General features: G+C 46.2%; 1 protein-coding gene across 1 annotated transcript in view; it reads left to right on the forward strand.

The window, feature by feature from the left end:
• Positions 1-25283, forward strand: part of LAMC1 (laminin, gamma 1 (formerly LAMB2)) — a 70610-nt gene extending 45327 nt beyond the window's left edge. The window contains exons 3-28 of the mRNA XM_010580679.1: positions 516-646; positions 1676-1842; positions 3045-3233; positions 5260-5377; positions 5477-5575; positions 5680-5816; positions 6689-6811; positions 6897-7086; positions 7351-7463; positions 8807-9028; positions 9123-9311; positions 10724-10969; positions 11313-11466; positions 11911-12053; positions 12776-12954; positions 13115-13271; positions 15483-15688; positions 16107-16186; positions 17740-17877; positions 18070-18214; positions 19980-20129; positions 20523-20637; positions 21007-21206; positions 21437-21595; positions 22131-22230; positions 22646-25283. Of these exons, the coding sequence (XP_010578981.1) occupies positions 516-646; positions 1676-1842; positions 3045-3233; positions 5260-5377; positions 5477-5575; positions 5680-5816; positions 6689-6811; positions 6897-7086; positions 7351-7463; positions 8807-9028; positions 9123-9311; positions 10724-10969; positions 11313-11466; positions 11911-12053; positions 12776-12954; positions 13115-13271; positions 15483-15688; positions 16107-16186; positions 17740-17877; positions 18070-18214; positions 19980-20129; positions 20523-20637; positions 21007-21206; positions 21437-21595; positions 22131-22230; positions 22646-22902 (4107 nt within the window). The 3' untranslated portion in view covers positions 22903-25283. The remainder of the gene's footprint in view (positions 1-515; positions 647-1675; positions 1843-3044; positions 3234-5259; positions 5378-5476; positions 5576-5679; positions 5817-6688; positions 6812-6896; positions 7087-7350; positions 7464-8806; positions 9029-9122; positions 9312-10723; positions 10970-11312; positions 11467-11910; positions 12054-12775; positions 12955-13114; positions 13272-15482; positions 15689-16106; positions 16187-17739; positions 17878-18069; positions 18215-19979; positions 20130-20522; positions 20638-21006; positions 21207-21436; positions 21596-22130; positions 22231-22645) is intronic.

Genomic DNA, 25283 nt, shown 5'->3' on the forward strand with positions numbered 1-25283 from the left:
AAAGCTCTTGTGTTGTAAGTCAGATCTGCCTGTCTGTTTTCCTTCCTCAGCCTCCCCCAGCCTCATTCATCTGTCTGTGTCTGCAGACATACACTGCCAGATGAAGAGACAAGTGTACCCTAAACCCTTTCCTGTTCATGCTGTAAAGCTTTGCAGGAAAACTGTGGTCAGATAGATAAGTACAATTGAAAAGCTTGCATAATTGTGGGCACTGTGCTTTTTGCTTGTGATGTTACCCACTGCTGCTCAGCTGAGAGCAGCCAAGATGCGAAGAGGCATTGGAAAGGGTACCCAGAGAGGAGCAGGGTCTGGAAAACACAAACCAAGAGGATGTGGTGTAACGCCTCTTGGGCAGGGACGTATAAGCTTCTGAGGTGCAGAGGATTAAAATGATGAGGAAGAAACTTGCTGACTGATGAATGACTTTGTGAATACAACTGGTAATGGCACAGCACTGGTATGTGCTTAAGGGGGATGTTTGATGTTTAATCTGATGGGATTTCTGTCTGCTCTAGGAATGGGTGACGGCTACAGATATTAGAGTGACCCTCAATCGTCTGAACACATTTGGAGATGAAGTTTTCAATGACCCAAAAGTTCTCAAGTCTTATTACTATGCAATTTCTGATTTTGCTGTGGGTGGTAGGTGAGTAGACAATAGACCTCTGTACTTATTAAAAGCTTTTGGTCAGGATTACTAGAGTGCTTTAAAGATTTTGATTATGCTCACATGGTACCATTAGGCTCTGGTCTTTATTGCCTGTCCTAAACCAAAAATGCAGTAGAATGAATCTTATGAAGCTTGCAAATACTGTATACAATCTCTTGTGGCTATAATTTCAGGGCAGACAGACTCAATTTTTTATTTTTTTTTTGTGATTAGATCAAATATTAAGTGATTTGTGAGAGTGGAGGGTGAAAAGAGTGACAAAAATGTAAAACAAAAGAAGAAACCCCAACCTTTTTCTACCCCGTGCTTTGTGTGGTTTTTAATGTGTCATTAGTTGTTCTCTGCCTGTATCTGTAGCCTAGAATAACAGTAAGTAGAAAATCTCAAATGTCTCTGCTTCGCATATATTTTGGGAGCTATCTCCTGTGGAGATCTGAAATATCGTACTCTACTGTGGTTGTCTGTTCCTTTTGCTGAAACGTATTGCAGAATGCTTAAATCTTAGGTTGTTGATGATAAAATGTTTTCATAAACAGAACTGAGACCAGTGCAGTGTTTTGGACTGACTGTAGAGAGCGGGCCTGAGACTGGGATTTGACAACCTGGGAATTTGCATTGGCTGCACCAGCAGTCTGTGGAGGTCCCTGGGCTTCTGTATTAGTCACCTTTGTGCTATTTAATTTCTTACTGATACAAGCACACGGTCAGCATGCATGCCTTTTCCTGGACTCTTATGAGAGAAGCTATGGAGAACGTACTAACCTAAAGCCAACAAAATCTTTGCTTCTCCTACTCAGGTTATTCTGTTTTAGTGACAGACTGCGAAGGAGTTGGTTGACATTCCTGCATTTCTAAATGCCTACCTCAAGCATGCTACACCTATTTGTTTCATAGAATGGTTTGGATTGGAAGGGACTTTCAAAGATCATTTGGTTTTGGGATGGCTCTGTGAGTGACCTGGATTGCTGGAGTTTAAATACTTGTTCCTTGTCTCTTGTTAACCAGATGCAAATGTAATGGGCACGCAAGTGAGTGTGTGAAGAACGAGCTGGGGAAGCTGGTCTGCAACTGCAAACACAACACCTTTGGGGTTGACTGTGAGAAGTGTCTTCCTTTCTTCAATGACCGTCCATGGAGGAGAGCAACAGCAGAGAGTGCCAATGAATGCTTGCGTACGTGTGGCCATGCTTGAGGGGAAAATCTCTGAGGGGTTGGGTCCCCTGCCTCTGTTGGCATCCAGAAGCTGGCCTTGGGTGGTTTTAAGTTGTCTCAGTTGCAGTTGGCCAGTGTTAAGCACCGTTCTAGTGCTTTTCAGCAGAGATTTCACATGGTTTTAAGTTGTCTCGGTTGCAGTTAGCCAGTGCTGGTGTTTTTCAGCAGAGATTTGGTGGGACTGCTGTTCCTTCTACTCTACTCCTATCTTGTAGGAGCTTTCCGGTAGATCCCCAGAAAAGGTCATCTCCTTTCTGGAGAAGGATGGGAGCAACCTTTAGAAAAGAGACATGTTGCAAAAATGTACAGGCTTGTACTTTATGGAACCCATAGAAGAAACTATTTAGTGTGCTGGAGTATAATTGACCTTGAAAAAGCGCCTCATTTAGCATCCACTGACTTCCTCTTGTATTTGGTTTATTGGTTTTTACAGTTACTTGTCAACTATTTCATCCAATTTCAAGGCTGTTGCAACAGTTCTGGACTGGAAATGTAGATCTCTGTGACCGAACGCCAATTTATTTTTGCTTGGTTTTGTGTCACAGACCACAGCTCCTGGTAGTTTACTTTATTGGGGAAGCTTTATCAGATAGAAAAGCTTTCTTCCTGTCTGACCTCTGTGTGTGTTGATCAGTCCCAGCTGTCTAGTCAAGACCTGTGGCTTCCCTTGACAGGCCACTCAGTCCCAGGTCTTCTGCTCCCTAGACAGGAGTTTTGTAATCCAGGGGGGAAACTCTCCTTACAGCATGGAGTCAGCCTTGTTGTTATCTTCTTGTGCTTGTTTGCATGATGGAGATAGGCGTTGCTGTGTGGGAGGGCGGCATTTCAGCTGCAAATGGCAGCCCCATGTGGAAGGGAGTGGGGTAGAAAATGCTGGTTTTCTTCTGGATGTAGATGAGAATGGTCTCAATGAGCCTGTTTTGTCGCTACAGCCTTGCTTCCCCCTCCCCATGTTCAACCACTACAAAAATATGCTTTCTTCTTTTTCTTCTCTTTGATGTATAAATGCCTTAGGGGATCTGTGCCTGGGTCTCGGGATGGTTAAAGGCTCCTATTTCAGCTCCCCTACAACTTAATATTAAGCTTTGCATGGCAGGTTTTGTGACTGTCAGGGTCGGATAGCCACATGTGCTGTTCACTGATGGTACCCTTGTCTTTGCAGCTTGCGACTGCAACGGGAGGTCACAGGAATGCTACTTTGACCCTGAGTTATACCGCTCAACGGGCCATGGAGGCCACTGCACGGGCTGCTCGGATAACACCAGCGGTGCCCACTGCGAAAGGTGCAGGGACAGCTTCTATCGCCTGGGGAGTGAGGAGGGATGTCTGCCCTGCAGCTGCAACCCAGTTGGTAAGTAGTGGCAGCAAACTTTTCTGCCTGCAAACTTCCATGCACAAAAGCTAGCTCTTCTCTTGATTATGCAGCTAATTGCAAACTACAGGGTAAAAAGAGGGGTTTTTTGTCTGTTTTTCTTGCTTTTTCTCCCCATGTAGGAAATGTTTATTGGGTGGTATTTTGGTTTAAATTATCCTTGGATCTAATTGGGGTTGCGGTGCCAGGAGTAGATGGTTCACCTCTGAAGCATTTACTCCTTCAAATGTGTTCTGAAATAGATTTTTATTTTGGTTTTTTGGTTGTGGTTTGTTTTTTTTTTTTTTCCACTGCATATGTGTTACCCTGGACACTCCTAGTACTAAAGAGCTCATTTAAATTCTTAATAAACAAGATGATGTGAGCGAATATTTCTGGAAGTTGTTCATACTGAAGAATTGTAGTAAACTTTAGCTGCATCAGTTTCTCCTACTGAGTATCCAAGCACTATAAATACAAACCAGTGAAACCTTAAACACAAAAGGGGGTGGGGGTGAGAAAAAACAAAGTAAACTCAGAATATGTAGTTAAACTCCTTTAAAAAGCAAATAAACAAACAAAATCCCCCAAACAAAGCAGAAAAAATTCTGGCAGGAGAACAAATCTTTTGTCGTCAAGGGAACCACTTGACCTGTATGGTGTGATGCCATAACTACACCAGCCCACAGCAAATAAGGGGGAAGGAGACAAAAGGGTAACAGATAGTAAGATATGATCTGAGATTCCAAAATAGAGTAGCTGGAATAAGTAATTGCTTGCAGCATGCCCTAAAAGTCAGCCAGTGAGAGGTCTGCCAGGGTACATCTCCTGTCTAATTTGGTCAGAGAGTTGTACAGTTGTGAAATTTTTGACCAAGAAAGGCCTCTTTCTTCCTCCATCTGCTCTCCCAGGTCCTCCTCTCGGACCTTATTTTAAGAGGGGTGAGAGTTGGTGTCAGCTGAGATGGTCAAGAAGCAGCAGGGAGGTGACTTCTTGGGTCTTTAAGGACAAATTTCAAAGGGCTTTATAACAGCTATTGGCTTGTGTTCTGTGGCACACTGGCACCCAGGGTGTATTTGAAGCCCATGGATAGGTTTAGATTGCTATTTTTTGTCCAAATACTGTTTTTTTTCCTAATTATAAGTGGCGCTGCAAAGGGCGTTTGAACTTTGGCTGTATATGGTAAAGGTTTTGTGAGTTCTTCTGTCCAGCCTAATCATCTTAACTCTTCACTTTGCTATAATCTTCTGGTGTGGATTGAAGTGGAAAGAAGCAACTATTTCTGTATATTAAAATACTTCTTTCCTGGTAGTTAACTCTTACAGTGCTGACAGCTCCTAGGCTTCTAGCTACACTGGTGGTTGGGAGAAAGCATTTTGTCCACTGTGGATTAAAGAAACCTGTTGCTGCTTTTTGTGCAAGTTTGCTTTAACAGGGCATTACTGAGGAAGGTGTCCTTCCAAAAATGAGAGTTTTGCTGAAGGGTTTGTTAGGGTTAATAGTAGCACATGCAGCCTCACTCTGAGTAGATGGTTTAGTCTTTAAATCCAACTTGGGAATCAAGGGAGGAAAGGAAATCGTAGTGTGAAAGGGAGAGGTCAGGATATCCCCTGGCAAAGGGGAGATGGTGATTGGGGAGAACACAAGGGATTCAGGGAATAAAATCTCGGAAATGGTGCATTGCAGGGTAAAACAGGCATGGAATTAAAGAGGCATGCCAAGGTAACATTGAGGATGAAACAGTTATAAGGATGCAACTTACATATTAAAAGGTTGGTTGGTAGGAATACTTAAAAGCTGAATATAGTTTGGAAGACTAGGTAACGATTCATCTCTCTAGAGCTGCTGGGGGAAAATCCCTGTGAACTAGAGGCAGTCTTTGGGTAAGCTGTCACTTGTCAGCTTGAAGCTATGCTTCCCACTTTCTTTTCCCATATATCTTGCCCATTTTGTAGAGTTGAAAAAAATTGCATGCTAATAGAGCTGGGTGGGTCTGCTGAGGTGCCTGTCCCTGCTCTCCCCGCAGGCTCCCTCAGCACGCAGTGCGACAGCTATGGCCAGTGCAGCTGTAAACCCGGCGTGATGGGTGATAAGTGCGACCGGTGCCAGCCAGGTTTCCACTCCCTCTCTGAAGCCGGGTGCAGGTAAGGGGGACTGCTGCTCTCTAAAAGAAAAACTAGGCTCCTTTTTAAAGCTTTTTGTGTTGGCTCTTGATGAGTTATCCTCTCTCCTGACTCTTTCAGGCCCTGTTCTTGCAATCTGGCTGGCAGCACTGGGGAATGCAACGTTGAGACAGGACGGTGTACATGCAAGGACAATGTTGAAGGCTTTCACTGTGAGAGGTGAGTTTCTCTTCCTGTGGCTTTGTTTCAAGAATGAGAAACATTCGAGTGATGGCCAGGGGTAAGCATCAGGGAAATGAATTCTCTTTCCTTCACATCTTCAGATGCAAACCTGGATTTTTCCATCTGGATTCCTCCAATCCAAGGGGCTGTACCCCCTGCTTCTGTTTTGGACACTCTTCAGTTTGCACCAACGCCATCGGCTACAGTATCTATAGTATCACCTCCAGCTTCCAGTTTGGTAAAATTGAACCTTCCTTTGTATCTTGGGCTGCGCTGTAGACTCAAGTCAGAAGCGATTAAAAAACCTGCTCCTTCCTCTCTCTGCAAGACTGCAAATCTTGGGCAGGCAGGTCTGGGATCCCTCTTTTGGAAGTGTTGAGTTATTTCTGAAGTTACTGGGAACTTCCATGTCTGCAGCTCATTTGTTCAGCTAGGGAGGAATGAATTCACAGCTGGGACTTCAGGCACCCAGTGCTAATGTACAACATGCAGGTGCAAGTGAGAATTGCAAATACAAACTTTTTATGGTTTGAGAGAGGTGCTGGCAAGGGGGCATTTTCTCAGTTTTAGAACCAAATCAGGAGTTTCTGACTGAGAGAGTTACAATAATTTTAGATTTGGGGTTTACATGGCTCTGAAACACGGTTGTGTTTCTGATGGGTCTGTAAGCTCAGGAAAAATCTTTTTTCATACAGCCAGTTTCCTGTGTATGCATGTTTTCATGCTGCGTAGTCTGAAAAGAACATCTTTTTAATTAAAATTCCACTGGAGAACAGTTTGTACAAAGGCTGAAACTCTCAAGTCGTAGGGGATTGCAGGTTTTCCCATCCCTGCTTAAGGTCTTTAGAAAAGAAGATTTTGAACAAGTAGTTGTCACAGGGTTCAAAGTTCAGAGGGTTCAAATCAGCACTCGAGTTAAGGGCATAAATGGGAAAGATGATGTTTGCTATCTACGTTCTTCTGCACAGCTACTTTCTGAATTCTGTTAGTGCCAGTGTACAGACTGTAGATGAGTTATATATGAGCAGTGTGCAGTATGACATGAGAAGTGTGTGCAAAGCTACGTCTTCGAAGGGTGTTAATGCTTGCACGTTTCATTTCTTTTTTCAGGAGAGGACGAGTGGCGTGCTGAGCAGCGCGACGGCTCAGAAGTCTTACTCCAGTGGAGTGCGGAGACCCAGGATATCTCTGTTATCTCGGACAGCTACTTCCCCATGTATTTTGTTGCACCACGTAGGTCATTTGAAAAGTGAGGCTTTCTGTGCTGCTTGTGCCCTTTCTGTTCTGTCCCCTAGCTAAGGATTTCTTCCCCTTTCAGGCAAGTTCTTGGGCAACCAGGTTTTGAGTTATGGGCAAAACCTGACCTTCTCCTTTCGCGTGGACAGACAGGACACACGCCTCTCTGCAGAGGACCTGGTGCTGGAAGGGGCTGGGCTGAGAGTGTCAGTGCCACTCATTGCCCAGGGCAACCCTTACCCCAGTGAGAAGGCGCTGATCTACACCTTCAGGTGAGAGGACTCTCCAGGCGTGGTGGAAGCAGCTGGGACCTAGCCTGTGGTGCCCCTGGCCTCTGAGCTTTTGAGAAAACAAACAGCATAAATTTTAGCTCAGATGAGTGGTCTTATCAGGTTAATTGGAAGGTCGCTGTCTAGCAGCGTTGCATAAGCATATATGAATTATGTTGCAATAGCATACCACTGTTAGAAAGGGTGCTTTAAAAGGGCACAGCTGTTAGCATCTGAAAGCTTTGCTGATGATGCTCTTCTCCATAGGCTACATGAGGCTACAGACTACCCGTGGAGGCCTGCTCTTACGGCATTTGACTTCCAGAAGCTTCTCCACAACTTGACTTCCATTAAGATCCGTGGGACATATAGTGAGAGAAGTAAGTTGCTGAGCAGGACGTCGCAGAAGAGAGGGGCAGACTCATTCGTCTAGTGTTTGGGTTGTTTTGTTATAGGGCCAGGTCATAAATAGCTGTGGCAGCTTATTTTGCAAATCCTGTGCTAATTGCTTTTCACCTGGCCTTCCTGTGTAACAGCTTCTCCCAGGCCTCCGGAAGAGGACATGGGGAAGAAAGGTGCTGCCTTTGAGAGTCTGGAAGCTGAGCACCCATCACCTGATGATTTTTTGCTTCTAAATCTGGGGATTTTGCTGTGTTGCATAGCCAGTGTCTTCCAAATTAGTAGAAATACATAATACAGAGTCCTGAAGGACACAGTAGGAGAGATGTAGGGAGTTCACAACATTTGGCCTTGGTTTCAGCTACACTGGGAATGGTTACATCCCCCATGTTTCCTGGTCTTGCCTTGGCATGACAAATGGGAAGAACGAGGTCTTGAAAGCACTGCCTGTGCTGAACTTGAGTGAACGTGCCTCATAATGAGGATTTAGAAAAATCAGTCACGAATTGGGAGCGAAAATATCTGCATCCTTGGGTATTGTCATGTGAAGAAGAATTTTTGCAGAAAGATGCAAAGGATGAATTTGTATTTGGGGAAGGTGGGAAATGTGCAAGTGTTTTAGTAGAGGTAGCTCATAAAGAAGAATGTGGGGCTGTGAAATGGAGGGGCAGGAAAGGTGTGGAGCAAGCCGTCCCCTGAGTGCAGTAGCTGCTGCTAATATGTGGGAGCTGAGGCTCTGCTTGATGCTCTGGAGCTTCTGTGGTGGTACAAATGCACTGCTATAAGTTAAAAAACAGCTATCTTGTGTCTGGGCTCTGTTCTGCTCCAGAGAAGGGACAGGGAGGAGAGGGAGGAGTGCTCAAATGCCAGGTGAAGGAATGGCGTGAGAGGAATAGCTGAAGAGTTTGCCCCAAGGCATGGTTTGCAGATGCCGTGTTAGAGACGGCGTATTAAAATTGCTGGAGAGATGGTCTGCCCTCCTTAGAAAGACAGGAATTGGTTTTGGTATTTGATTTGGAATTGGAAACCATATGCATGCAAAATATAACTTATTTTAACTGACTGTACTTGCTCACATGCTGTTCTCAGCATTCTCCTCTGTATTGTTATTCTCAACTTTCCTGCCCTGCGTATGCCCTTTATGAGCTATATTGCATCTTTTCTGATCTGTCTAAACCTTCCTGGAGGATTTTGCTTCTTGATTTACCTTACCAACTGTGAGCATCCACCTGCTGGTGTCTTGTGCCATTCAGATGTGTGTTTGGTGAAGTGGTGATGAGAGCCTTTGTGGTTACAAAGCGTTACCCCTCTTGGTGCTTTCTAGGTGCTGGCCACCTGGATGATGTTACCATCACAAGTGCTCGTCCTGGACCCGGTGTGCCCGTGGCCTGGGTGGAGAGCTGCTCCTGTCCAGTGGGATATGAGGGGCAGTTTTGTGAGCGCTGCTCCTCTGGGTACCGGCGAGAGACACCAAGCCTCGGGCCCTACAGCCCCTGCGTGCCTTGCGCTTGCAATGGGCACAGTGAGACATGCGAGCCAGAGACGGGTAAGAAGGGCTGATAAAACAGGGAGCAGCGAGAGGGTGGTGGTTCTTTCTGGGTTGGATGATGAAGCAAAACCAATGTCCCTCTCTATTCCAGGTGCGTGCAATTGCAGGGATAACACAGCGGGGTACCACTGTGAGAAGTGCAGTGATGGCTATTATGGAGATGCAACAGTGGGCACGGCCTCAGACTGCCAGCCCTGTCCATGCCCAGGCAGCTCGAGCTGTGCCATCGTGCCCCGCACAAAGGAGGTTGTGTGCACCAGCTGCCAGGCTGGCACTACAGGTGCGTTCCTACATGAAAAGTCTTTTTTTCTACACCCCATGTGCCTGTGGAAATGTGTCTCTTGTCAGTTCTGGGGCTCTGACCCACGGTGAGCAGCACTGAAAGCTGCTGTGTTCTCATTCAAATCCTTCTCTGTTCCTCAGCCCTGTTTTCTGTCCTGTGTGAGGCTCAGAGCTACCCATGTTCTTTGTGCCTGTCTCAAAAACAAAAGGGAAGCAGGCTTAGTCTGAACATTTCTGTGCTACATAGGTGTGCTGTGCTAGCTTCTAATAGAGCTCTGTTAATTGTGTGGTGTTGGGCAAAAAATAGGATAGATTTAAAAGAGCCAGGAAGGCGGGTCAGACTGAAATAAAATTAGAAGATGCAGTTTGCCAGCTGGAGAGGCACTGTGGGATGCTTGGAGGGGAGGGCCAGTGCCTTCCCTAGGAAAAGCAGGAAGGCTGCAATGACTCGCAAACACTGCCCCAAAAATACAAGACCAAATTTATGCTCAGCAGTTCTAAAGAGAAATATGTGAATGGGTACAGATCTTTTTTTTTTTTTTTTCTTAGTGAAAACCATGAAGTCTGAGCATGTACCTGAGTTGTTAAGCAGAGGCTTTTGTTCAGCCTGCAAACAGCAAGGAAGCCTTAGGATGGTTGGCAGCCTCCATAACGTTCTACTGATTTTATGCTTAGCATGGTAGAGTCCAAAGTCCAGAATACCTGTAAATGCTTGAAATGCTTAGAAAAGCCCCTAGCCAAGCACAGAAGCAGCTTTTGGGGGTTCCCATGGGGGCCATTGCTTCGTGAACCAAAGCAGAGTCTAGGGGTCCAGGTTCCCAGCAGCTCAGGTGTCAGTATAAGCTCATCTTTACTTGTAGCTATATGATCACAGAAGAGTTCCTCCTGTCTCCCACCACCTTCTTGGGTTGTGAGGGAAAAGGTGAGGGAAAAGAGGGTTTGCGTGTGCAAGAACTGCCTAAGAAATGGAGCTTATAGCTGGCTGGTGGGGTCAAATCTGCAGTAATCGTAGGGAGCTGGGAACTGGATGCTTCAGTGGCTGCCTGTGGAGGCTTGCCAGATCTCACTGGCAGTGGGGCTTCCTGGAGCAGTGATGCCCCACAGAGCTCTACCTGCTTGGACTCTTAAATTAACAACAAATTACAAGCATTAGGTTTGGCTTAAAGGAATAGGAGGGAAAGGAGGAGCTGAAATAATTCATAATGCAAAGTTCCAGTGAAAAAGCAGCTTAAATTTAGAGATGGGAAAGGGATTTGTGCATGGTTTCGTGCACCTTTCTGGCCACAACAGAAGGATAAAAAGGGAGGAAGCTGGAGTGCTTACTTTTCAGAAGGGACTGCAAAGAGGGTCCGGGTGAGACGGCAGCAAAGGGCATTCTGCTGCAGCACGTGTGTTTCTTTCGCATCCCAGGCAAGAGGTGTGAGCTGTGTGATGATGCCTATTTTGGAGACCCACTGGGCGAAAACGGTGCTGTGAGGCCTTGTCGCCTCTGCCAGTGCAACGACAACATCGATCCCAATGCCGTGGGGAACTGTGACCGCCAGACAGGCGAGTGCCTCAAGTGCATCTACAACACCGCTGGCTTCTACTGCGACCGCTGCAAAGACGGCTTCTTTGGGAACCCCCTGGCCCCTGATCCTGCTGACAAGTGCAAAGGTGAGAGCTGGTTCCTCTTGCATTTAAAAATGGGTTTGTCCCCAAGAGCTGCTGTTTTGTGATGTGTTGTTAGGACACAGTGTCAGGCTGTTGTTCGTGCCTGTCAGCAGCAATGTGTGGCTTTATCCTGGTTCGGTGGTTCTAGCTTGCTAAAATGCTTATGTTTGTGGGTGCTTACTGCCATCAAAGCAAAAACATTGTGTGGTGTGGGGGCTGGGTTGCCATGTGTTTTTGATCTAGGCCCATTTGATCTAGTTTTGATCTAGGACAGGCTAGCAGGGTACCAACACAACAAGGGACTCCTAACTTTCTGCATATCTCTCCATCCCTTTTATTTTTGCAGCTTGTCACTGCAATCCCTATGGCACTGTGAATCAGCAGACGAGTTGTAATCAAGTGACCGGGCAGTGTAAGTGCCTGTCTCACGTCACCGGGAGGGACTGCAGTGCCTGTGAGCCTGGCTTCTTCAACCTCCAGAGCGGACGTGGCTGTGAGAGGTGATGTTTGCCTTCGCCTGGGGCAAAGAGCCTGGTTTTGGGGCGTCTGTGCTTACCTTGTGCAGGAATGTGATGTTTGTCACAAGTAACTGGTGTGCCTCCATGCCCCTATGGGTGGGGAAGAGCAGCTATGAAGGCTGTACAAAAAAGCCTGACTTAAATAGCTTTATAAATAGTTTTAAATCAGGGTTTTAAATAGAAAAGTGCCACATGACTGTGTGATTGTTGGTAGCAGGGGCTCGTGGGTTCCTTTTTTAGTGCAGGCATCAAGTGACCTTGCACAGTTCAAAGGCACAGTGCCTTGCCTCCTGCATCTGCCCAGCAAGGAAAGTGACTTTTAGTAAATGGAAACATTGAGCTGTGCTCATTAGGGCTTCTTCAGAGAGGTGTTTCACCTGTGCCTCCCTTCTGTGTCACTGCCTGATGTGTGGCTGCCTCTCCCAGGTGCAACTGCCACGCACTGGGCTCCACCAACGGCCAATGCGACATCCGAACTGGGCAGTGCGAGTGCCAGCCTGGCGTTGCCGGCCAGCATTGTGACAGATGCGAGGTCAACCACTTTGGCTTTGGCTCCGAAGGCTGTAAACGTAAGTCTGAGAGGCTGGAGCGAGGCAGATGGCAAGGATGTTGCACAGCCAGCCTTGCCTTTGCTTTTCTCCTGTCTCTGGGAAGGTACTTTCACACCTCACTCTTCATCGCAGCGGAAGTTGGCACTCTTCACCATGCAGGGTGTGGACATAAATTTGATCTCTGTACAATCGCTTATCCCCTTTTTCTTTTATTATTTTTTTAAATTGGGGGTAGGAAGAACTCCAACATTTTAGATACCCACTTCTCTTAGGTGTAAATACATTCTCTGAATCTTGTCCTGCAACAGTCCTGTTTCCTAATGTTAAATCTCTCTGCACAACTGTTCTGCAAATGGCCTGAATATACAGATTCTGTCTTGAGAAGCAACAGATCTTGTAAACATGGTTGAAAAACAGGATGATCCAAACGTTCCTCCTTGATATCCCTGCCTGTGAAGAGCAGAAACATTAACTGCAGTTGGTTACAACGAAATGGGGTAAAAAATTGTAAAGCTTTGTGGGAGAGGTAATTGCAACACTGAATACATGCAATGAATGTTGCATCCAGCTAGACAGAGTGCCCTGCACTGGGTAGAAGTGCCCCGATTGGGAGCAGGGCTCCAGCTGTGGGTTTGTGCCCTTGCAGACATTTTAGGGTATTGAGGGTATGCTCTCACCCCGTGGGTTTTAGGGTATTTCTGCCTCTTCTCCAGCCTGACTGAGGTGTAACTTCCCCGCAGCCTGTGACTGTGATCCTGAGGGTTCTCACTCCCTGCAGTGCCAGGAGAACGGCCGCTGTGAGTGCAAGGAAGGCTTTGTGGGGAGCCGCTGCGACCAGTGTGAGGAGAACTATTTCTACAACCGTTCGTGGCCAGGCTGCCAAGAGTGTCCGGCCTGTTACAGATTAGTGAAAGATAAGGTAAGGCCACAAATGCCACTGTTGGTACCACTGGAGACAGTGGCATGTGCCTGCTTGTGCAGCAGCTTTTATGCCTGTGGCTGTCTGATGCTTGTTGAAAGCAGAGAGGTGCAATGTGCTTTGCTGTGTCTCATAGCTGTGCTCTGTCCCTCTCACGTAGGTGGCAGAGCAACGAGAGAGGTTGCAGGAGCTGGAAAATCTTATAGCAAATCTTGGTACAGGAGAAGAAACTGTAACTGATCAAGCCTTTGAAGAGAGATTGAAGCAGGCAGAAAGAGATGTTATGGAGTTGCTCCAGGAAGCACAAAACAGCAAAGGTGAATTGACCTGATCAGACATGGACCAATGTGAAATGAACTCTTTGCTTGATGTTCCTGTTCCCTTTGGACACAGCGTGTTTTATTTCAAGCCTATGCTGTGCGTTAGGATAGACAGCTATTTCAGATAGCACTGAGACAGTGTATGTTGTTATCAAAACAACGGTGGCTGTGCTTTTATCCCGGCTGTTCTCCTAGTGGTCACTGTTGTACATGCAAAGTAAAGATCTGCCTCTAGCTCTGTACAAATGCAAGTGTTTTATGTGTTATCCTCTTCTCCACATGCGAAGGAGGTTTTTACTTGTTAAACAAGCAGGAGGCTTTCCAACATACTTACTTATGCTTATAAATTTGCTCAGACATCTTGGGATAAAGCAGTTCTTGTTGGGATATCATCAGCGATCAGAATGAAGGCTTCAAAATCCTGCTGGCAGGCTTAATTATGCTGCCATAAAGCATATAATGTTCTGAAAAGTGCTGTTGTGGAGACTTGTAGCTATTTTTCCTGTTAAACTCTGCTTCAGATTGATCCTTGTACTGTTGCCTCTGCCATAGGATGTCTGTGAGCAGGACATTAAGCAATGTGGCAGTGGTTTGTCCTTAGGGTCTTTTTAATATATAAGCTGATGTGTGTTTTGGAGAAGAGCAACTTGAAGAAGACTATTGACTTTGCAGTAAAAGATGTTCCCCTGGGAGTTGGTTCAGTGATTTTAGCCCACTTTGGAAAAATCTGTCCCCTTCTGCATGAAGCTGGGAAAAAGCTGACACACATCTAATGCTTGCATTTGCTTGGAAAGATTCCTGCCAGTGGGAATGATCGGTGAAGCTCTTCTCAGTTTTAGCTAAGGTAGCTTTACACTGCTTACTTGCCATCCATGCCTAGGTAATAGTCCCACATAGGGGGGTAGGAGGCTGGGGTTTGGAGAAAGGTGAGGGAATGGATTGGGTTTTGTAGTGGTATTTTTCATCTTTCTTTCCACCTCTTAGAACCATAGAATCATTCAAGTTGGAAAAGACCCTTAAGATAATCAAGTCCAGCCGTAAACCTAACACTGCCAAGTCCACCACTAAACCATGTCCCTAAGTGCCACATCTACATGTCTTTTAAATACCTCCAGGGATGGTGACTCAAACAGTTCCCTGGGCAGCCTGTTCCAATGCTTGACAACCCTTTGGGTGAAGAAATTTTTCCTAATATCCAACCTAAACTTCCCGTGGCACAACTTGAGGCCATTTCCTCTTGTCCTGTTGCTTGCTACTTGGGAGTAGAGATGGACACCCATCTTGCTACAACCTCCTTTCAGGTAGTTGTAGAGAGCAATAAGGTCTCCCCTGAGCCTCCTTTTTTCTAGGCTAAACAACCCCAGTTCCCTCAGCTGCTCCTCCTAAGACTTGTGCTCTAGACCCTTTACCAGCTTCGTTGCTCTTCCCTAATGAAGAAGCAAGTTAAATGCAAAAATAACTACCCTTGCAAAAATCTGTGCACACCTGTAGCACTTATTTGTGTTTTTCTACTTGATACATAGTTTGTAGTATGTTTTTGAAATGTGTCAAATGTTCATGTTCAATACTTAAAATTTTCTGCAAGGTTAAGGCAATGTATTTGGGAAAAATCTTAATTTTGGAGACCTGCAGGCTTCTGCTTCTACTTCATCTCTTAATAATGCTCTTGCCTTTTCAAAAGTAATTGTCCCTGGTCATGAGATACATATCTATGCTTTTATGGCTCTATTATAATAATATATAATTAATATATAATTATGTGGGGAGTTAGCTGGTGGTCCAAAAATTTGGGGAAGTTTGCAGGGCTCAAGTCCTACACATTGGAGAACCAAGGCTCTATCCCACCAGCTTTTGTCAGAGAATTCACAAAGCAGATGTTTCGTACCTCTTGAGCAGCTCTGTTGTTTTCTTAAGTCAATGATAGAGGTGAAACATGATTCTGAACACAAAATCCACTATCAGAGTCAGTTCCAACACCCAGCAGGATTGTCTTATCAGTAGTTAATGACTTTTCATTTCTCATATTTGGTGCACATTCTGATGATGGCTTTGATCTCAAGCTGACTGACTTATGAAACAGCTTTGCTGGTCCCCTTTCAGTAGGGGATTAACCTACCAACGTGTTGCTTGCAGTGGTAAGCTGCTGCTCCGGCTTCTCTTCCTGCTGTAATTAATTTTGCTGCCTGTCTCTTATATCATGTTTTTCAGATGTAGATCAAGGCCTCATGGATCGTCTCAAAGACATCAACAGCACACTAGTGAGTCAGCTCAACAGGCTGAGGAACATCCAGGGCACAGTGCGGGAGACAGAGAACCTGGCGGAGCAAGCCCGGTTGCGGGTGGAGGACACGGAGGATCTGATCAGCTTAGCTTCCGATATGCTTGAGAAGGCAAAGATGGCAGCTGACAACGTGGTGAGTGTGCTGCAGGATCCCACATGGTTAGGAGCGGAGAGGGCCTTTCCTTTCTCTGCCCTATGGTGTGTTTCTTTGCTTGTTCTCTCTCTCATATAGCAAATTTGCTATGGAAATATCTTCTCCCCTACCCAAGATCATGGGAGATAAATAAAGGAAGATCACCAGTGTCTGTCATAGATTGTATCTTAGCCCCTGCTCAAACCAAAGTAAGAACCCCTAAATAAATACCAGTACTTTTGTTTTTAAGGGATAATCAGTGGTGGAAACTGCATGAGCTGAAGAAAAAAATACAGATAAATCAGACATAGGTTAGACACATCTCAGACATTTAGATCATGACAGTAAATATTTAAAGCAAAGATGAATAAAAGATGAAAGAAGAGCTTTAAGATTTTTTTCTTTCTTTTTTTTCCAGTCCATTACACCTCCAGAGTCAAGCAGGGACCCTAACAACATGACTCTATTGGCAGAAGAGGCCCGTAAGCTGGCTGAAAGGTAGGCTGTGGCAAGACATGCTCCTCACAGCCCACATCAGGACCCTGCTCTTCCCTACAAGGGGGAAGCAAAATTTCATTTGCTTGATACGAAACATATGCCCTTTGCTGAGTAAGAGTCTGTCAGTGGGTGCATGCCTATGTATCATTGAGGGCAAACACTAGACATGTGAAGGAGGGACATGTACAACCATAGCGGTGCCTTTCCGCTGTTCTTGTGGGCACTGCTGGAGTGATGCCTGGGTTGCAGAGATGGTCTTAAACAGTATCTTCCATTGCGAATTTTTGGCATCTTCCACATGCAAATCTGGGTGAAGGAAGGAAAAGTAAGAGAAAATTTGGCAGTGAGGATTGTGGTGGGTTGACCCTGGCTGGATGCCAGGTACCCACCAAAGCTGTTCTATCACTCCCCCTCCTCAGCTGGACAGGGGAGAGAAAATAAAACAAAGGGCTTGTGGGTCGAGATAAGGACAGGGAGAGATCACTCACAAATTACAATCACGGGCAAAACAGACTCGGCTTGGGGAAAATTAACTCAATTTATTGCCAATCAACCAGAGTAAGGTAATGAGAAATAAAAACAAATCTCAGAACACCTTCCCTCCACCCCTCCCTTCTTCCCAGGCACAACTTCACTCCCGGATTCTCTACCTACCCCCCAGCAGTGCAGGGGGACTGGGAATGGGGTTTATGGTCAGTTCATCACACATTATCTCTGCTGCTTCATCCGCTTCAGGGGCAGGACTCATCACACTCTTCCCCTGCTCTGTTGTGGGGTCCCTCCCATGGGAGACAGTCCTCCATGAACTTCTCCAACATGGGTCCTTCCTATGGGCTGCAGTTCTTCACGAACTGCTCCAGCATGGTTCCCTTCCATGGCGTGCAGTCCTTCAGGAGCACACTGCTCCAGCGTGGGTCCCCCACGGGGTCACAAGTCCTGCCAGAAAACCTGCTCCGTGGGCTCCTCTCTCCACAGATCTGCAGGTCCTGCCAGGAGCCTGCTCCAACGCAGGCTTCCCATGGGGTCACAGCCTCCTTCGGGCACCCACCTGCTCCAGTGTGGGGTCCTCCATGGGCTGCAGGTAGATATCTGCTCCACTGTGGATCTCCATGGGCTGCAGGGGGACAACCTGCCTCTCCATGGTCTTCCCCATGGGCTGCAGGGGAATCTCTGCTCTGGCACCTGGAGCACCTCCTCCCCCTCCTTCTTCACTGACCTGGGGGTCTGCAGGGTTGTTTCTCTTACATGTTCTCACTCCTCTCTTGGGCTGCCGTTTCTGTGTGCCCTGCAACTTTTTTCCTTCTTAAATATGTTATCACAGAGGCATTACCACTATCGCTGATGGGCTCAGCCCTGGCCAGCGGTGGGTCCATCTTAGAGCCGGCTGGTATTGGCTCTGTTGGACATAGGGGAAGCTTCCAGCAGCTTCTTACAGAAGCCACCCCTGTAACCGCCCCCGCTACCAAAACCTTGCCACACAAGCCCAATACAAGGATGGAAACCACTGGCTGACAATTCTAATGGTGTTATCTTTCTTCTATTATCTTGTCCAGACACAAAAAAGAAGCTGATGAGATTGTTCGTATAGCCAAGGCAGCAAACGACACTTCCACAGAAGCATATCAACTGCTGCTGAAGACCTTGGCTGGGGAAAACCAAACTGCAAATGACATTGATGAGCTCAACCAGAAGTGAGTCAGTAACAGAAAATTCTTATTATTTCCTGGCTTTAAAGCAGTGCTTAAAGCTAAGATGCCTTCTGTAGTGTTGTATGCTTTGGGTTTTATGGGAGTTGTCTTTCAATTTCTTAGTCTCTCTACTCTCTTAGTAAGTTCAGATCTACAAAAACAATTGTAGCATAACTGGATCCTTGGGGTTTTTAGGTATAATCAAGCAAAGAACATTTCTCAAGACCTGGAGAAACAGGCCAACAGGGTGCTTGCAGAGGCAGAGGAAGCTGGAAACAAAGCCCTACAGATCTACGCTAATCTCACCAGTCTGCCTACTGTGGATTCCATGAGGCTAGAGGTACGTGCAGAAAGCATCATGCTGTTGTGGTTTAACCCCAGCCAGTAGCTAAGCACCATGCAGCCAGTCGCTCGCTTCCCCCTCAAAGTGGGATGGGGGAGAGAATTGGAAGGAAAAAGGTAAAACTAGTGGGTTGAGATAAGAACAGTTTAATAGAACAGAAAGGAAGAAACTAATAATGATAATAATAACAATAATAAAATGACAATAATAATAAAAGGATTGGAATATACAAAACAAGTGATGCACAATGCAGTTGCTTGCCACTCACCGACTGACGTCTGGTTAGTTCCTGAGCAGTGATCACCCCACTAGCCAACTCCCCCCAGTTTATATACTGGGCATGATGTCACAAGGTATGGAATATCCCTTTGGCAACTTTGTGTCAGCTGCCCTGGCTGTGTCACCTCACAACTTCTTGTGCCCCTCCAGCCTTCTTGCTGGCTAGGCATAAGAAACTGAAAAATCCTTGACTTTAGACTAAACACTACTTAACGCATGTTTTCAGTTGTTGCTATCAACATAATTCTTATACTAAATCCAAGACACAACACTATACCAGCTACTAGAAGGAAAATCAACTCTATCCCAGCCAAACCAGGACACATGCACAGCATTTTCTAAAGATCAATGAGGACAAGCATTATATTAGGTTGCTGACATACCTTGTATGCTCTGCTCATGTTTCTCCGCCTAAGAACAGTCTGTGGAATTTTTGTCCATCTAGGCATAATCTAGACTTGTGCATTTCAGCTTTTATGCAGGAGACTTGCATGCAGGAAACTACATAGGTAAACTGCCACCTCCCCCAATCTCTGAAGGACAAAAACCTGAGTGAAATGTTTGCCAAATATCTTGGCTTGGACACAGAAGTGCAAAAATTTCAGTTCCCTCTGAAGCCTGCAGAACTGCTCCCTCTCCTGTCATGGTTTAACCCCAGCCAGCAACTCAGCACCACACAGCTGCTTTCTCACTTGTCCCCACTCCCAGTGAGATGGGGAGGAGAATCGGGGGGAAAAAAGTAAAACTCGTGGGTTGAGATAAAAACAGTTTAAACTAAAATATAACAACAACAATAGTAATAATGAAATGTAATAATAATTGTAACGAAAAGGAATATAACAGAAACAGAGAGAAATAAAACCCAAGAAGATAAGTGGTGCACAGTGTAATTGCTCACCACCCACTGACCGATGCCAAAGCAGCAATCCAGCTCCCACCCTGGCCGACTTCCCCCATTTTATATACTGGGCATGACGTTACACGGTATGGAATACCCCTTTGGCCGGTTTGGGTCGGCTGTCCTGGCTGTGTCCCCTCCCAACTCCTTGTGCCCCTCCAGTCTTCTTGCTGTCTGGGCATGAGAAGCTGAAAAAATACTTGACTTAGTTGTTGCTAAGTAGTGTTTATACTGAAAACATCAGTGTGTTATCAACATTCTTCTCATCCTAAATCCAAATCATAACACTATACCAGCTACTAGAAAGAAAATTAACTATCCCAGCCGAAACCAGGACACCCGTACTCACTGTAGTGCAGTAGATTTTCTTGCACACGAAACTGTTTGCAACCTCTGTCTTTCATTGCACTGACCCTCATGGTATTCAGAGCTTTGAAGGCAAAGTTATAACTGTAGTTGTAAGAGATGGGAACCCTTCATAGCTTCTGTGTGTTTTACCGTTAGAAACTATACCGTGTTTTGCCACCTGTTCAGAAATTCTTTAACGTTTACGAGTCTGTGTTTGTTTCTGATTTCCACCTGCAGAATGAAGCAAATAAGATCAAGAAGGAAGCGGAGGAGTTAGATCAGCTAATTGCCAGGAAGCTGAAAGATTATGAGGACTTGAGAGAAGACATGAAAGGAAAGGAGCTAGAAGTAAAGAACCTCTTGGAGAAAGGGAAGACGGAGCAGCAGGTCAGTTCTGTTTTGTGCAGGCTTTTGTTTCCTGGAAAAAAACATGGAAAACAAGTAACTGGCAAGATATGAAAGATTTGGTCTTATTTAGTCTTAGTGCTGCTTGTTACTTACAAGAATACTGAAGAATGGTTCCTGAAAGGAGGTCCTAAAAGCAATGGCATTGAGTTTCTATAGGAGAATAGGGGATGTTTCCCAGGTGTGGTGTCTTCACCATGTTCAGAACAGTATTCCAAAAGTACCTAAGTTCACCTGGTTTCAGAGGAAGCATTGCTGCTCAGGGATGAATGCTGTTCTGTATAGTGTTGGTGTTTCAGGCTGAGCAATGTTTTTTGATACATCTAGATGTCATCCTTCAAAAGGTAAGAATAGATACGTGTCATATCTCCTTAGACTGCAGACCAGCTCTTGGCTCGAGCAGATGCAGCGAAAGCCCTGGCTGAAGAAGCTGCTCGGAAGGGCAATGGCACACTGCAGGAGGCTAATACCATTCTCAGCAACCTGAAAGGTAAAGAAAAAGCACTTGCAGTGAATCCTTCGATTCCTGCGCGACAAGTCACTTGGCAGTAGGGTATCTAAGTTGAACGGGCCATGCTATTGCCAGTACCTGGGTGTTGGGTGGGTTATTTTGGCTTTTTTTTTCTTTACAGAAAAAAATAGAAGTGTTTTTAGTGACTAGAAATCTCTTTTTGTTAAAGTTCCTTATTTAGCATCAGAAGATGTGTGACAGGGAGAGCTGAAGCATATATTCCCCCACACCTGAATTTGCTCTTTGTCCCTCTAATGTCAAGATGGCAAAGCCTGGGTAGCTTGGTCAAAGAAACATCCCAAGGCTCTTCTGGAGCAAGTGATAAGAATCTGTTTTGCCCTCTCTTAGATTTTGATAAGCGGGTGAATGATAACAAGACAGCAGCTGAGGAGGCACTGAAAAAAATTCCTGCCATTACCCAGACCATTGCTGAAGCCAATAATAAGACACGCCAGGCAGAGCTGGCGCTTGGCAGTGCTGCTGCTGATGCCCGTGAAGCCAAGACTAAAGCAGATGATGCTGAGAAAATCGCAGGTTCTGTTCAGAAGGTGAGTCCTCTGCAGTTCTGAAGCCACCCCCCGCCGAGATATTTGTGTGTAGCTGCATAAACTCTTCTTCCAGTATTTTCTGGTGAGCCCCACATGCTTTTGGCTGTATTCGCTGCTAGAGAAAGCAAAATGTGGCATGATAGGAAATTGGTGCGTTCTGATGAAAACAATTTAAGGAAGTTCTGCACTTTCACCACCTTTTTCCATCCTGTTCCCCTTGTTGGCTGTAGAGTGCTGCTGCTACCAGAGCTGAAGCTGACAAGACTTTTGCTGATGTGACGGGGCTGGCCAGAGAAGTAGATGACATGATGAAGCAACTACAGGATGCAGAAAAAGAGCTGAAGCGGAAGCAGGATGATGCTGAGCAGGATATGATGATGGCAGGCATGGTAAGTAATGCTGGCAGGTAGCAGCAGTGGCAAGAAGCTGCCTTCTCCCTGCTGTCCTGGCAATGCAAGCTTTTTTCCTGCTGTCCTCTTGCAAAGACAGCACTGGGTCCAGCCAGTGTTCAGTCTCTTATAAGTTTTAAGTGGGATTGAAAACATGAGATGAGCAAAGGAGCTTCTCTGCTGGCATTAGCACCAGTTCCCTGCTGGAATTTGAGAGCCAGTTTTCTTAATGCAACACTTCTCTTTTATTTTAACTGAAACCTGACTGTAGCCCTATTGACTCTGTTGTGACTTTTCCTGCAAAATACTGCTCAGTTATCAGGAATCCCCATCCTGAATAAACAAATCTGATTATTTGAAGGTTGTCAATCTTTGCCAGCACTGTGGTAAAGGTCTCAGTGCAGGAGTGTTATCCTGGAGAGAGGAGCCAGGGACGTGTGTGACTAACTGCTTGGGCAGACCTGGGAAGAGGAGAGGCAGCAGTTTTGTAATCCCTACAGCCTTTTTTGTGCTCTCATTATTTTATACCCTGCAGGCCTCACAAGCTGCCCAGGAGGCAGAAGACAACGCAAGAAAAGCAAAGAACTCTGTGAACAGCTTGCTTGCTGTCATTAATGACCTGCTGGATCAATTAGGTAAGACTGTCCTTAACGTGCCATGTGCCTTTGAGTGTTTTCCTGATGTGGCAGTGCTGGCAGCTGGTGTGGTGTGCTGGCTTCCCTGCCGGTGTTGTGCAAAGAATCAAATGGGTCTGTTGGCTTCTAGAAATGGGGTTTATGTGTTCTCAGCCAGGCCTTTGTTGTTTTTTTTCTTTCCTGGGGTGGCCTCAATGCTCGTTTTGCAATGTTCAGTACTGCTTTTCCGCAAGCTGAGGACTGTTTTTGAGGTACTAAAGGTGTAACTCATTTGGTTAGTCCCATTTTAAACACTGTTTCTAGTACAGAGATGGCCCAGTGGAGGTCTCAGTATGGGCTCAGCTGTGTGAGAACCCAAAACCAGAGCATCAAAAGGTTTTTTAGCGGACTTCACTATTTGCTTCTGGCTTTTCAGGGCAACTGGAGACGGTGGACTTGAACAAACTGAATGAAATTGAGGGTACCCTGAACAGTGCCAAAGACCAGATGAAAGACAGTGACCTGGACCAGAAAGTGTCTTTCCTTGAGAGAGAAGCCAGGAAGCAAGATGATGCGATACAGGCCTATAACAGGGACATTGAAGAGATCCTGAAGGACATTAGCAACCTGGAAGACATCAAGAAGACCTTGCCGTCTGGCTGTTTTAACACCCCGTCCATTGAGAAACCCTAAGGGTGCGCTGGGGGTGGGGGGTATTCTCCCAGTGAGTGGTGGAGCGGTGGTTTGGCTATGGAGTGCCTTAACACACATCACCTTCAAATCCCCAACTCTTCACTGCTCGCAGCCGCTGTTTTCTTTTCAAATCAGGATAAGTTGAAAGTGGTTTTTGTTTTTTTGATTTTTTTTTTTAAGAGAAGCAAATTAAATATCCGTCTTTGGGCATCAAAGGGTTTTTTTATATAAGTTGTCTTCCTGAGCACTCCGCCTTTGCCCCTTTCTCAGACACAGTTTCCCTTTGATTAGTGCAAGGATGTGAGATGCTCTGGACTCTTTATACTGTGGTTCAGAAATAACCATGTGAGCTGTATACAGCAAGGCAAAACTAACCCTACTTTCCTCTCCTCTCCTCTCTTCCCCTCGACTGTAAAATCCTTGGTCCCAGAGCTCTCTGTCCCTATGAAGGAAGGGGATGGCTACCAAAGTATTACTGTAATGGCCAGTATAGCTGCACTCATTCAGATCCTTCTTCCCGACTTGTAACCCTGTGAATTTTTTTTTTTGTTAACTAGTGGCCAATCTGACAGCGTTGGTAGCCTTTGACAAAATGGCCGAAGCCTCTTTCTGAAATGCTTTCTGTGATGATGCATTGCTCTGAGAAAAACGCAGCCTCTGAGAGGAGCTCTTTGGGAAGATGGGATACTGGTGGCATGGTAGGTCTTGCCAGCCCCGTTCCTGGTCTGTGGAGAAGTTTTGGGTCCGGTCTGTAAGCAGCTACCTGCTAGGTAGTCCAGGCTGGGGAATGTGGAGGCTGGGAGCTGTGTTCCCATCTGTAGGTGTTGCTACTGAATTGCCAGAGAATCTTGGTTTTTTTAGGCTGCGAATGTCTGTTTGACAGATTAGTTTGTTCAAGCAGGAGAAGTCATGAAGAGGAGAGCTGCCATCCAGAGAGCTCTGACAGCTGTACTGGCCTTCATGCTGAATGTCTTTGGGTGGGGAAGGAGGGAGGCATGCAAGTGGAAATGAAAAGTTCTTTCTCCCCATCTTTTTCCTGAAGGAGGACAGTGGCATTTTTGTATCTCTTGGCATTGCTCTTGCCTGTTGCCTGTTTTTAAGCTGGGAGAAAAAGCTGGAATTTACCAGTGCCCTCTTTTCTTTTTGCCTACTGATCTCCCGGTCACCGTAAAGCCACCGCAGCACAGGGACTTCAGGCCAGGCTTGGGTGGCAGGTCTGCATTTCACACCGCTACTGCCACCTCCCCAGCAGGCTTCTTCCCCAGGTAGTGCCTCCCAGCTGCTTACTGGTGCTGGGTGGGAGCGGTGGGGAGCCCCTCGCTCCTCCTCCAGCCCTCCTCTGAGACGGAGAGCATCCTCTGCGGCTTCCTCCTTGCCTCCAGCCTGGCTTCCCTCCCCCTCCCTTTCCTTGAGATCCAGTATATATCTATCCTTAAACACTATGCAACTTCGTACGTTTGCGTAGCGGGGAAGAAATTATTATCTGACACACACTGGTGCTATTAATTATTTCAAATTTATATTTTTTGTGTGAATGTGATTTTTTTTCCGTTTTTTTATCATGATTATAGTGTGAGGAAGTCTCTCATGTGTGCATGTGTGTGTGTAAATATACTCAGCCATATTTCCAGAGTGGCACAGCCTGGTCTCCTCTATGTGCTTTCCCTTATAGCCGTCAAGGCGTGTGCACCATATATCGCTTCTCTTCATATTATTCCCTTAGAGCTTGGTATTTCTCCTAGCTGGGCTCCTGCTTTCTTCCCTCTTCTGTACCCTCAGCACCCATATGGGCATCAGCAATAACCACTTTGCCTGTTGGGTGGATGCTTTCTAGCCCTCCTTCCAAAGCCAGCCCTGATGCATGGTGCTCGCAGCATCCTGTTCTGTGTCCGTTGTTCCCGGGGATGTTGTGCCAGGAGGAGAGCAGGGACTGTGGCTTTGCAGCTGGGCTGTGAAGAGCTGTAGTGCTGTTGGGAGACAGGACCCAGTGTTGAGGTAGTTGGAGGGCTGGATTTGGGGATGTCTTGATACCACTGTGCAAGGCAGGAGGCTTGGTGCACCCTCGGGAACTGCGCTGCTGGGCAGGGGCTGTACCCGGCAAACCCCACATTGCTCTTGTACCCCTTCTCTTAGAGATTCTTACAATTTACCAGCTTGGGATTTCCCCCTGCCTGCAGACATAGCTAATACATGGAGGAGAGCTTACCTGTGCTTGCCCACGTGCGTGGGACTTTGAGGTCAGTGTCTTGGCCGGCTGCTCTGGTCAGATGGCTGGCTGTAACCACGTCACCTCTCTGCCAAGGCTGTGAGAAGAGCAGATGCGAAGATGCGTGCGTGCCCTGGCTGACCTCAGGCCTAAGGTTTCCCGCTTTTTTTTTTTT

Source organism: Haliaeetus leucocephalus, unplaced genomic scaffold, assembly GCF_000737465.1.
Source record: "Haliaeetus leucocephalus isolate CR32 unplaced genomic scaffold, Haliaeetus_leucocephalus-4.0 Scaffold730, whole genome shotgun sequence".
Lineage (NCBI taxonomy): Eukaryota > Metazoa > Chordata > Aves > Accipitriformes > Accipitridae > Haliaeetus > Haliaeetus leucocephalus.